Here is a 14444-nt window from a genome sequence, read left to right as displayed (position 1 = left end):
TGGCGTGAGTACGTGAAGAAACGATTTCTCATGGCATTTGCTGGACGAGATACACCAATATCATCCATTCGGCCAACGTTAAGCATTTTAAGAAGCTAAATAAGGCGATATCTGATGTGAAGGAAGACTGAGAGAAACGGCCACGCTAGAACAAAGAAATATCGACGTTTTTCCAGACAAACTGTTTTTATGCCAATAGTGCACAGAAAACAACTACAAGAAATCTTCGGAAACTTTCACTTCAATAAAGATCTTTGAATAATATATAATGCACAGAGGGCATGGTAGACTCCTACTTCATACTGGTTCAAAGAGAAATCAAGCAACTACGTGAAAAGCTTTTGGTTTGTCCGAGATGGTATAATCGTATTCAAGATTTAGATAAAACACTGATTTAATTATCCCACAAGTTTATGCGCCATCATCTGATAATGAAGAAGATAAAATCGAAAACTTTTATTCAGATATTGAGGAAACTATACAGCAGTGAAATCAGGAGAAAACCTGAAAGTTAAAATTTAAAAAAAAATTCTTCCAATCACAGTAGGCTATCTGGTCATCAGAATAATTAATCAAATGCACTTTTCTTACGTGGCTATTTATAAAAACTAGTGTGGATTGTTTTGTTAGTTGGGCACCCTTGCTGTTAACAACAGTTTCGTCCGTAAATCCACGAGCTTGGGCCAGATTAGTATGTCCAGACTAACTCTAAATAAAAATTCTAAATTAATAATGACACTCAATCTTTGTAATACATGTTTTATAATTAAGGGCATATTGACGTAAAATAAATGTAAATGTATTTGATATATTAAGTAGTATATCATATACTTAATGAAGAGGACAATAGATAAATAACATGATATTACTCAAATGAGGAACCCATATACAATAACTCTTTTCCTAAGCCACAGTCGCTGATGTATATTATTTTTTTGGGAATTGGCTCTCTCTCTAACAACACACTCTGTATGCCTTCCGCCACTTTATAACTTGTTAAATGTGAAATTTAATATCAGGTGTTTTAGAAAAAGATTTCGGGTTCGATGCATTCGCTTTGTCATAATAGAAACAAATATCAGACACTACAAAATAAACAAAAATCACAAAACTTATAAAATGATACACGACCTTGTCATTATAATATAATACGGCTGAACGCAGAGGAAAGAAAACTCCTAGTCAAACGTAAAACGCATATTTTTAAAAAACTCTTAGTACCAGTATCAACACCTTTACCTCTGTCCCACTCATGTGTTCGTAGAATTACTAACCCTTATAACAAAGTACCCAAAGTATTCCTGAAAGCCGAAAAGAAAAAGAGAATAATTAGCTATCTTTAACGTGAAACTACCTTTGAAGACAACAATGTATAATGACAAACATACAGCCCTTTAGAAGGGAATGAGATAATTATAGATTTACGAAGATAATTTTGTTTTTTGAATTTCGCGCAAAGCTACCTTCATTAAGGTCATAGAGACGTATGTTGAAATATTTCACCGTAATTTACTTCAAAATATTATACAGGGTGTTCGGAAAGTCACTGTGCACTTATATATTCATTAACAGACAAAACTGCACAGTGACTTTCCGAACACCCTGTATAATAACAAACTAATAATATACTTAGCAGATGAGATTACAATAATAAATAAGGCCGTGGGATTATTGGTAAAACATTATTTCTAGATACAATATTTCAAACTTAACCTATAAGATTAAAAATAAATAAAACCGTTGGAATGTTGGTAACGTATGTTTGACAGATTCAACAAAGCCGCTTCATACCATAACTCGCAATATAATATTATAATTAATCATTTATATAATTCTAGAGATGATACCAATCCTTAATTAATAGATTTGTGGTTACAAAGTCTAGCAAAAATTTAAGGGATTCCATTATAATTATGGAATCAACTTTGGAATTTTTATTATTTACTCTGTATGTAAATAGCATTGTTTGTGTCGATTGAGCTCGTTCTATTTATATTACACATCTTGGTGATATTGTGATTTCTACTAGTGTTACATATATCTTAATGTGTTTAAAGGATTGCCAGAAACGTTTAATATTATATAACTATAACAGATATTAAGCACATGTATCTGTTCGCCAAAGACATTTAATGAGAGAAATTTGAAAAGTATAACACATTTCCTAAGTTGTATTAATAGGTTTGGTACAAAGCACGAGGAAATGTTTCAGAATTTATAAATTCAATATTCAGACAAAAACTTTAGGTAGAAAATCAGATACAACTTATTTGTAATAGATTAAATCTATTTTTGGCTGTTAGTTATAAACCTCAATTTTTGTTTCTTCGTAAATGGTTGTTTGTTTGTTTGTTTGTTTTTTTTGAATTTCGCACAAAGCTACTCGAGGGCTGTCTGTGCTAGCCGTCCCTAATTTAGCAGTGTAAGACTAGAGGGAAGGCAGCTAGTCATCACCACCCACCGCCAACTCTTGGGCTACTCTTTTACCAACGAATAGTGGGATTGACCGTCACATTATAACGCCCCCACGGCTGAAAGGGCGGGCATGTTTGGCGCGACTGGGATGCGAACCCGCGACCCTCAGATTACGAGTCGCACGCCTTAACACGCTTGGCCATGCCAGGCCTCGTAAATGGAATGAATAAATTACTAGACATGATAATTTAGTACATCGAAATGTATATAATATGTTTGTGATGAAATATTAAAATCTAAGTGTAACGTGAGAAAATTTTGAAGCATTAACTATATAAAATATAGATGGTCCCCTGCTAGTACAGCAGCAAGTCTGCGGATTTACAGCGTTACAATCAGGGGTTCCATTCCCTTCGGCGGACTCAACAGATAGTTCGATGTGGCTTTGTTATAATAAAATACACACACACGCACAAATATAGATATATAAAAAGAAGTCTGAACATGATAAGCGTATAAAGAAACCAGCTGTAAATACACATTATAAAAGTAATTCTGTTTATTTGCTAATGCAATTAAGGTAGGATTAGATTAAACCTTTCCATCTAAAAGTAAAAAAAAATAATCAAGGAACAACATAAATTTAAATACTAACTTTAGAATAACTGACATCAAATGTTAGGAGCATACAATATCCTTCTTACCTTTAAACGAATTAAATATAAATCATAACAACTAAAATGTCTCCCAGTGGCTCAGCTGTATGTCTGCGGACTTACAACGCTTAAAACGGGGCTTCGATACCCATGGTGGATAGAGCACAGAGAGCCCGTTGTGTAGTTTTGTGCTTAATTCAAAACAACAACTAAAATGTAGTTATAAAACGAGTTGGACATATGATCAGGAGAGGTAGAAATGATAAAAGGCCTTGAAAGGATTAAAAATACTGAATCTACTTTAAAAATAAAACCTTTCTCAGCAACCCTGGTTCGTGGGTAAAAATATGAGAGTAGTTGTTTTTTTCTCAATTTGATATTGTATACTCAAAATGTTTCGAATATAAAACAAACATTTAGGTACATTTTGATGTATTGTTTATTCAGAACGAGATGAATTTTTACACTGATGTTAGTTTTCGTAGTGTAGACATCTGTTAATTGAAGCCCTTACGTGAAAGTTTGAGACTAAATGATCTAGTTGTTAAATGTTCTGTCACTGTATGGCTCATTTTGACAGAGGTATATCGATTTCTTTGTGTGTTTTTTTTCAATTATGTATTAGGAAATGTCGTAAAAGTAAGATGGTTAAATACATCTGCCTAAAGCTACACGATTCATTTTCACATTTATTTCTAACGAAACCTTCTGCTTTTGTCAGCTGAAGGAATTCATGTTCTTGATCAGTTACATTGCTAAAACTTAAAGTCTAGATTTGGCTAAGTTCCAAAAAAGATTAATCGCTCGGTCGATATCGCTTTAACAGCAGTATTCGAGGGTTTCTATCATTTTTCACACTGTTTTCAACTTTGCCATGCCAGCGAAATCCGCTTCCAAGTCAATATGTTCAAAGATATCAGTTTTATAGAGAATAGTTTTTGATGTTAGCTTTGAATACAGTGTGGTTAGTACCGAGTCCAGAGCTGATTCTAGTGGTACGGTATTCAAAAGTGAAAACTTAAATTAAAACATAATTCTGTAAACCTTTATTCGTGCTGTGTTTACATTATGATTGATGCGAACCTTCAATTGAAAGTTAATTTACTATTACTCTATTTGTTGTCACATCACACGGTTGGTATAAACTGATATGTGGAAATCGATTCCCCTACGACTAAAAAAGTGCAAATATCCAATTAAGAAAAACAAACCAACACTTATCGTCACAAGGGTTCATTTTCACACGAAGAAATTCAAAACGATTTCAATAAAAGCTCCACCCCCACCCCAGTGGACCACCGAATTATAACGACACCAATGGTAGTCAAAGCATAAATAACGTGTTGTGTAGCTTTGAACTTACCAACAAACAAACTTGAATAAAAAAATCAAATTCCTGTCTCAAATTACTAACTGCCCAAAAGCTTTTGTTCCCATTTTCAATGGCTCGGCATGGCCAGGTGGTTAAGGCACTCAACTCGTAATCCGAGGGTCGTAAGTTCGAATCCCATCACACCAAACATGCTCGCCCTTTCAGCCGTGGGTGGTGATGACTAGCTGCCTTCCCTCAAATCTTACTCTGCTGACCTAGGGACGGCTAGCACAGATGGCCCTCATGTAGCTTTGCGCGAAATTCAAAACAAACCAAACCACACCCATTTTTAATAATAAACTAATACGACAACAATATGGTTCATCATTTATCACGTCTCCTAGTGGCACAGCGGCATGTTCGCTGACTAATAACGCTAGAAACCGGGTTTCGACACCCGTGGTGAGCAGAGAACAGATAGCCCATTCTATTGCTTTGTATTTACCTACAAACAAATAAAACAATCTAACATCCAAAGTAATCCTTGTAACATTTTATTCTTTCCAAATAGGGAACAAGGATCTTGTAGTCCAGATCTCTACATAAAGTACATTTAAGACAAGCATAAACAACTATGGAACCATCAATTAAGACAAGAGCTATAATTATTTAAATATGATTTAAGAAACAATGTAAGTTAATTTCCTGTTTCTGTTTTTTAATTCGTATATTTTACTTTAAAAACGCATAAATGGAAGCATTTACACTTACAGTTCAAAATATCCAGTTATAAAATATTTTCGAAAACATCCTAAACAGTTTCAAATATTTTTGTTTTTACTAAGTAGGTAGACGTATAACAAGCATTTCAGCCCACGAGATATAATTTTCTAAGTCTTCTTACTTTACCTTTCTTTATCTTATTCCTAAGACAGCTTCAAGTTGACTCATTCACCTGGAAATTGTGCGGCTCTTTAAATTATTTCGGCCTGAAGCAGAATAAATTAGCCTAAGAAAGCTTTTTTCTTTTTCCATTTTTATTAGCTGTATTTTTGTTTTCCACCAATAACAATTGTTTTGCAAGCGTTTACCTGATCCTATTTTATTACTCATGTTTACCTACCTACCCTTAAATTGAAATTATTTGAAGCATTATTAGACGTAAACTAATCTATAAGAGCTTGGGTTTAACCTTCTGAGTCCAAAACTGTAATTATATCTCAAATCGGCTATGAAATGACGGAGCTATTCGTTTTAAAAATTTGTCCTTAAAAGCAAATTAAGAGCCATTCTATGATCCGCTATGCAGTTGCCAAAAAAACAACAACAAACTAGACACAATGTATTGGATTTCATATCTTAAAATGACATAATTTCGGAAGTCGGATGTCTGCCAACAGGGTTTCACTTAGTTTGGCCGATCTTGTTTTGTTTTTTATCACGGTTTCCAAAGTAAACTATTTTTTACAAACATATTTTTAATTCGACAGCTCCTCTTTCTAGACCTTTATATTTCATCGAAATTCTACAATTTTTATTAGTGTAATATAATCATACAAATAAATATACATGTATGTTTGTCAGTGCTGGATTACCCAGTAGACAGACTAATCATATTCATGATGACGAATCACCCACTTGAAGTAAAAATCGATCTCGGGATGGCTGGTACGGGTATTGACCCTTTTACCAATAAAGCAGAAACAACGTTTTGACCATTTTAGGTCATCTTCGGGTTAACAAAGATACATTTTTACATTCAGACTAAGCACGTGCTTAGGGTACCAGCAAAGAAGGAACACCAAAGAAAAAATAAAAGGAATTTTCTTTGGTAAGAATTTGATATTCCACAGAAAACATGCTAAATTATGTACGGCTAGCGTAGATAGCCCTCGTGTAGTTTTGCGCGAAATTCAAAAACAAACAAACACTATTACTTATCTTCACCTAACCATCGACGTTCTTCGATGAAATGATCCAGAATTTTGCAATCATAAAATCTAGAAAAAGCTATTTTAATTTCAGCATCTGAGTTTGTTTCAGTTTGAAAGATAATTTATTTTATGTTTATTATTGTTTTTGTTTTAAATTATATTTGTTTTATTTTGTTTTGAATTTTGCGAAAAGCGACACGAGAGCTATCTACGCTAGCCGTCCCTAATTTAACAGTGTAAGACTAGAGGGAAGGCAGCTAGTCATCACCACCCACCGCCAACTCTTGGGCTACTCTTTTACCAACGAATAACTGACACAAAGAACGCCCCCACGGCTGAAAGGGCGAGCATGTTTTGTGTGACGGGGATTCGAACTCGCGACCCTCTGATTACGTGTCGAGCGCCTTATCCATCTGGCCATGTAGGGCCTTTAAATTATATACACATGGGTTTGTTTTTGTTTTCTTTGTTTTTGAATTTCTCGAAAAGCTACACGAGAGCTATCTACTCTAGCCGTCCCTAATTTAGCAGTGTAAGACTAGAGGGAAGGAAGCTAATCATCACCCCCCACAGCCAACTCTTGGGCTACTCTTTAACCAACGAATAGTGGGATTGATCGTCACATTATAACACCCCCACGGCTGAACGGGCGAGCATGTTTGGTGCAACGGGGATTCGAATCCGTAACCCTCAGACTACGAGTAGAACGCCCTAACCCACCTGGCCATGCCGGGCCTATATACTTGGGGCACCATAATCTTTTCAGTGCTTAGGGCCTATAAAGGTCTTAATCCGGTCATTATGTTTATGTATGTATATATAATTAATTCACTTTCATCACTCCGCTATCGCGCACAAAGTTTCATAACCGGCTAGCTGTACTATACCCACTGCGATTATCGAAATCCAATTTTCAGTGTCATAAGCCCTCAGACTTGCCACCGTAGTTTTGTCAATACCATTGACTTCGTAGAAGGTCACTAGCCAGATTGAACGATTTTTAAGACGTTAAAATTTAATAAACGTAGTTAAAAATTTGAATGGTTTCAACAACTTTGCAATCTTTGTGGTTTTCCACATGTGATGCATTTGCCACAACTCTCCATTACAAATTACTCCTTTTATGGTCCCCGGTACCTCATTCTTCGGCTTGGGCACTCAATTCAGCCAAGATTGGTCCCACGATTGGTCATTTATGTTTATCCTTCTATCCAATTACTTAGTTGAGCGATCTCTTCCATCTATACCACTCCTTTCGAGTCTTTTAAACTCCTCCCTATTGGCCAGCTCAATTGTGGTTTGCACGATTACTCCAACTGCAGCTTTTCTCACTAGCACTTTTCCCCTTGTCTTCCTCCATTCTTCATCAGACTTGGTCACTGGTTCTACCTTTCGCCGTTTATGTCATTTATCTTCACACCTGATTTTTATTCAGTCTTTGATAAAGAGGTCAGTTTTCTGTTAGTGAGTTGCTTTCCTTTTGGCTTTTGGCTCATTCCCTGTATCTTTCTTCAATGTATCAGCAGAAGTGGAAAGTGTTCCACATTTGGTCATAGATTCCAATTCCCCACTGTCTGATCTACTGTGTCTAAATGTCGCACATGGCTTTTCAATCAAAAGTCTTTACAGTGTCTTTGATCTAAGGTTATCGGGCTGCCTTATCCTATACCATTTGTTTTTCGTTACACCATCGACTTTTTGCTTCCCCCTGTTCTTATTACGTTAATACATCCCCCTCATGACCTTGTCTTCCAGACTTCATGGTTTTCCATTCCCTTACACTTGATCCTACTTCGTTGTGCTTCATGTTTCACCATTACTTTAAAAATATTTTCTTCTCGTCTTAGCCTGTGGACATTGAAGATTTGGGTTGTTCACCATTGATTAGTCACCACATCTATTTTCTTTATGTGGGTCATTTCTTCCTCCCAAAGATCTCAGTGGGTAAGTCCTCGTGTTTGCTGTTTCTCATCTCTACCCTCATCCTGATCCAGATATACTTTATATCTTATTCCTATATGGATTCTTTCCATGGTACACATTTCCGCCTCTTTATCCCTTGGCAGTCTTCCCCTGTTCATGATCTATTACCTTCCATCCTCATCATTTGGGTTCAACATTTAATTCAGTTCTCTGTTCTTCGCTTTCTTCCCACTGGAATTCGTTCAAGGTGTCTTCTCATCAGATTCAACACCTTAACGTTTTCCTCGCATCTTGCCTTTGTCGGCCATTGAAGTAAATTATACAATAGTTCATGCGAACTACACCTAAACCGTTCATCTCCCATTATTTACACCATATCATAGTTTCTTCTTCGTCAGGTTTTCGTATTCTATTTTGTAGCCATTCATCAAATTTTAGTAGAACTGATTGGGTGAGTCTATACTCATAAATTATTTTGATTTCAGGTGTACTTACTTCATTAATTCTTTAGAGAGATACCCACCTGTGGTGAGTGGCGCCTGACCAGATATTCCTCAATCAGAAATCCGTACTGCACAACCACGTTGACTCACTTTAACTTTCATGGCTTCGCAATGATCATCCTTGAGAGGATTGTTCCACAAGATTGCTTCCAGTTGATAAATCTCGCGATGTAATCACTTCATAAATTTGTTGATTCTACGCACATTTCATTGATGCAAAAGAGTATACCTGATCAGAAATAATGCAGCCTCCCTCATCAGATCTTTGGATCTGGCCCTCTCATTTTCAGGGGTATCCTTTGGATGATTTTAGGTGATATTTTCATTTCCTTGTACTGGTCTCTCCACATAAATAAAGTGAGATTCTAGTTAATCTTATGAGAGGAAGGAAGTATCGTATCGGAAGTTATAATTTTTCTTTATATAAAATACATTTTCAATATATACTTCCCCCTTTCACACTTCTCACCCTTCCTTCCCATATTCCTCCCGTGCTTACGTCTTCTATCAGACTTTGAAGTGATGATTCGATTGACGTTTATAGAGAAAGTCACATGAGTATTTTACACTTCTAATGATGGAGAATTGATATGGATGAGAGAAATGTTGGGATAATTTAATTCTAATAGGGAGAAACAAAAGACGTGTGTCATGCCTGAAGAAAATATCTGCATACAGAGGGCAGAACTAAACGAGAATTGCTAAACTTGTTGTTGTTGTTGTTTTGAATTAAGCAGAAAGCTACACAATGGGCTATCTGTGCCCACAATGCCCACCACGGGTATCGAAACCCGGTTTTAGCGTTGGAAGTCCGCAGACATACCGCTGAGCCATTGGGGGCTGCTAAACTTGTTAGCATAGATAAGCATCTATCGCAAATAAATTTTCAGCATACAAAAATTATAACACTAATTCAGTATTTTTATTTCTACTGCAAACCAAGGTTTTATCTGACATCTTTACTTTCAATGGAAATATATTACAATTTAAGTTATTTAAATCGATTCTTTGTACTTTAATTTGAATAATAACAGCAACAGAAAAAGAGCGTTATTTTCTTAATCTTTCAACCCCATCCATTCAAATTTATCACAAACCCATTCACCTAATATGGTAACTATTCACTTCGTTATATTTGGATCCATTTAAATCTGTTCTCGGTGGAGTATATCACAATTCAGGATCTGATTAAATGTTAGGTAACAAGTTTATGAATGTTATTTATTGTTGTTAAATGATCTTACGAGATTACTTTGAATATCATTATATTCTGAATTATGTATCAAACAAATGGAAAATCAGAAGATGAATAAAAGCTTTGAGGAACTGCCTACATATGATTCTAAGGTTAAATGTTCGCGTAAACATAAATTATGGACTTGTAAATTCCCCATATTTGAAAGATTTTGTTATGAGTTACAGTAGTTTATACACATTGTATGAAAAGGGGATGATGTAGACAAACAGATGTCGGTGTCTCTACGATTGTTGAAAATAAAAATCCGAACAGGAAATTACGACACTAATGTTGGTAATGACAAGCTTAACATGACAAGTAAACTAAATAACTAAACATACTTCTTATATCTCTGTTGCCGTAACATACTTTTACAAACGTTTTTTCAAACAAAAACATAAGATTGATATTTTTGAACGTGGACTTAAACAGTCAAGTCAGAGGCCATAACTAGGCTTTAAAACTGAGGATTAGGGGTAGAGGGAGCAACTAGTCTTGAGTATCCTCCGATAAATTGCTACTCTTAATCGAATAACGAGATTAAGTGAGACATTTATAACGTTCTCAACAGCTGAAAATGCTGAGTGTGTTGAGCAGCAGGTCCTGGCTCAAACACTTGAATGACAAGAGCACTTGATGAACTATGTGCCATCTCTCCTGAAATAAATGTTTCTGTTATTGAATTTTATTATTTAGTTAGGGGGTTTATCGAGAAATAAAGGTGCTTAGTCAACTACGATCATGCATAATACATATAACGTCGATTCAGTGTTAGGCTTATTGTTGTTGTTAAATATATAACCTGTATACGTGATTAAGACTTCTAATAGTGAATTAGGAAACAAATGGTTAGAATGAAAAGTAAATGGCCTGGTAGTGAAATCACTCAACACGTAATCTGAGGGTTACGGGTTCGAATCCCCATCACACCAAATATGCTTGCCCTTTCAGCCGTGGGGGTGTTATAATGTGACGATCAATCCCACTATTCGTTAGTAAAAGAGTAGTCCAATAGTGGGCAGTAGGTGGTCATGACTACCTGCCTTCCCTCTAGTTTTACACTGCTAAATTAGGGACGGCTAGCGCAGATAGCCGTTGTGTAGCTTTGCGCGAAATGCAAACCAACCTTTTACAAGGCTTTTAAATAATTTTACTAAAAATGCACATTCACCATATAAATGGCACACGTTACAGAAAATAAAAATATTATTATCAATGTATCACCTAACGAAAAACTCGTATCCTAAAAACGAAGAGAAAATAAGACTATCCTGACAATATACTGACACAGAGATTATTTAGTAAGCTTGTAAAACAAAATCCTAAACAGAATCATATAAAAGATTAACTCAGTAGAATATGTGTGCATGTGTTTTCTTATCGGAAAGCCACATTGGGCTATCTGCTGAGTTTCCCGAGGGGAAATCTAACCTCTAATTTTAGCGTTGTAAATTCGAAGACTTACCGCTGTATACTCAGTAGAAAGAATACCTGTCACGCAGAGTTGATCATATTTTAAAATATGTCCATCTTTATCGAGGGACATGGACCATTTTCAGCTGAACAATGAAAAACAATAATTCATTTATGTCCAAGTGTCATCAAAATCCTTTCATTTTTGACAAAGTTAAAGGACAAAAATTGCGTGACAAATTGGTTTCCATGTGAACAGATAGGGATTTTTTGGATATTTGTGAGCTTGCTGTGATATTTGACCTTGAACCTTCGAAAATTAATCAATTTTAAGTTTTGTTGTTATTCAACATTCGTCAAAATCCGTTCAATCGTTTTCAAGAAATCTTGCTGACAAACAAACAAAAACAACAGCAAAAAAACACGTGACGAAGGTAACAAGTGTTTTGTGCCAGTAAGTTAATTGTTAGGATTAGTTGTTTATAGTTCTTGAAATATAAAACTGCATCTTTATTAGTATTAGATGACAGTTTTAAAATGGTTTTATTTTGCTATCGTTTTTTTTCTTTCTGGTGTGATAATTGAGTTTGATCTTATTTCAAACTACAGGGTGTACATGTTGACCAGTTGTCACTAGGTTTTTCTTTCACGGAGATATTGACCGGATAGCTTCTATAAAACGAACTTTAATTTCCCTTCTGTTAATCGTTAGAATCAGTCATGGAGAAATCCGAAAACAGCTAGGCGGGAAGACCTGTAATACGGAACCTGGTGGCGAGTTTTAATATTCGTCATACCCGTTTAGAAGTCATCAAACATTTTACTATTCCGGAATTAATATTTCTCTCTCTCTCTCTCTTTGTGATACAAAAACATTCCTGATTCGTTATGTCAAACTCATGAAAAAGATAACATTAGGCTTACGACGAAAGACACATTTCTCAATCGTTAAGCCTAAATATTAAGTAAATAAATTAGTTAATACGTGATGTATAATAGCTCAATATAACATAAACTTTTAAGTCGATTATACTTCTCAACTGTAACTAGATTCAACAAGGTTTTTCATACTAATAGACAGTTTCAGTTTATTTGTTCATTTTTGTTAAACACCAAAACTGCAAAACCGCCCAAAACGGGTGTCAAAATGTTTTAAGCCTTCAAACTTACTGTTGAGTCACTGTTTGTGTATAAGAAGGGAGCAATTTCGAATAATATAAAATAAATATGTTACACATATAATATTATAATGTTACTTCTTACCCCTAATAAGTGCTGGATAGGATAGGGATTAAGTTGCTTACAAATAAAGTATTTAAGATAGTAAAATTTGGTTATGACGAATTACCTGAAAGAACGCGAATTCTGTTTTCGTCATCAGAATTGTGTATTTTTACAAAAGAAACTACAGCGTCAAACTTAACACATGTCACATAGTAGGCTGGCATGAAAGAATTCTATCTCTTGTCATTAGTCATAAACCTATAAAAAATAGGTTAGTAACATTAGTATTACCTATTATTAAAACATCTATGTTCATTTAGCCTAGCTGTGTAAAGGAAAATTCAATTATTACATAAACTAACCGGTTATCCGTGGCCCAGTGGTCTCTTGTGGTACCAGCAATTGGTAAGGATGACAGTGTATGGTAGCTACGAGTGATTTGTAGCAATCTATGTTGAATTACCCTAAAAAACATGCCAATTACTCCGTAAACATCGAATCTGCGTGTGACCTCTTCAACTTCATTTGTTCCACTAACTTGCACCAAATTCAGCTTCTCATTTTTCTGTACATTCGAATGTACAAACACCGCTGTTTTACTTGGGGGCGTTTTATTATTAACAACAAGCACAACTGAGATACATATAAGTACTGGAGAAAAAAAGGTTTTGCAGGCAAAGTTAAAACTGCTGTTAAATGTACAGTATTGTACACTTACTTCGACCTGTAATTTTCACCCAGAAATTTCTTTGTTTAAAAGAAAAACTATGTAATAAATGACGAGTTTTACTCACTCCGATTTGTTTAGTGATTGTCAACTTTGTGTCAAGGTTCTTAATATAACGTAATGACTGAATGTCAACTTTGTGTCAAGGTTCTTAATATAACGTAATGACTGAATGTCAACTTTGTGTCAAGGTTCTTAATATAACGTAATGACTGAATGTCAACTTTGTGTCAAGGTTCTTAATATAACGTAATGACTGAATGTCAACTTTGTGTCAAGGGTCTTAATATAACGTAATGACTGAAAACTATCTTTATTTTTGTGAGAGACAGCGGTATGTCTCCGGATTTACAACGCTAAAATCAGGGGTTCGATTCCCCTCGGTGGGCTGAGCAGATAGCCCTTTGTGGCTTTGCTGTACGAAAAACACACACACATACATTTTTGTGAGAGGACGACTAAAAGGATGCTACAAGAGTTGCTGACGTGTTACATTGATAAAGTTGCTACGTGATATACCAGTGAAGTGCAAGTGAGGTCAAGCCCTTCTCTGCCTTCTCGTATGTCACGTGCTGCTGATTAGTTGTTTCCTTCCTGTGAGTATTCTGAAATTAGGGACAACTTTGACTGAATCTTGGAGCTTCACAGTTGCCTATTTAGCCCATGTATTGCGCGAGATATATTGTTTAGACTGAAAACAGCAAACTTAATACGAGCTTTTCTTGTTTTAGGTTTTGAACCTGTTTTTCATAACTGAAAATTACATCGCTCGGAAAAGTCGAATGCAATGAAGAGTTGTCTTTGGAATAGCAAAAGAAAAATCGTTTTGTCGTCAGATTCCTGTCATTCTTGTGAATTACTCATTACCATTTCTGATAACTGGTGCGAGTTTTGACTCCAACACAACTTTGTACCGTGTAGAGGTGGTTAAATAACCCGTGAAAAACGGAAGTAGTTGTGCATTTCCCTGCCTGGTTTCTAAAGACGCTAAATTTTTGTGATGAGGAGTTAATGAGACATTGAACATCAAGACATTTCCCTAGTTGAGTCTGCTACTGTTTCTTTAACACTTAAATACGCGAGGCATACAAATATGAGAG

At 35.5% G+C, this 14444-nt stretch overlaps 1 protein-coding gene across 3 annotated transcripts in view; it reads right to left on the bottom strand.

Annotated features, from left to right (window-relative positions):
* Positions 1-13138, bottom strand: part of LOC143239667 (uncharacterized) — a 31947-nt gene extending 18809 nt beyond the window's left edge. Inside the window, exon 1 of one of the 3 annotated variants that reach the window (XM_076481011.1) lies at positions 12980-13138. In XM_076481011.1, the coding sequence (XP_076337126.1) occupies positions 12980-13092 (113 nt within the window). In that variant the 5' untranslated portion in view covers positions 13093-13138. Of the gene's footprint in view, positions 1-5292; positions 5414-12979 lie in introns of those variants that run through there. The other 2 variants (XM_076481012.1, XM_076481013.1) reach the window with 2 other exon arrangements.
* Between the last annotated feature and the right edge of the window lie 1306 nt (positions 13139-14444).

This window comes from Tachypleus tridentatus, chromosome 13, assembly GCF_004210375.1.
Source record: "Tachypleus tridentatus isolate NWPU-2018 chromosome 13, ASM421037v1, whole genome shotgun sequence".
NCBI classification, from domain to species: Eukaryota; Metazoa; Arthropoda; class Merostomata; order Xiphosura; family Limulidae; genus Tachypleus; species Tachypleus tridentatus.
This window is presented reverse-complemented; position numbering and strand designations above follow the sequence as displayed.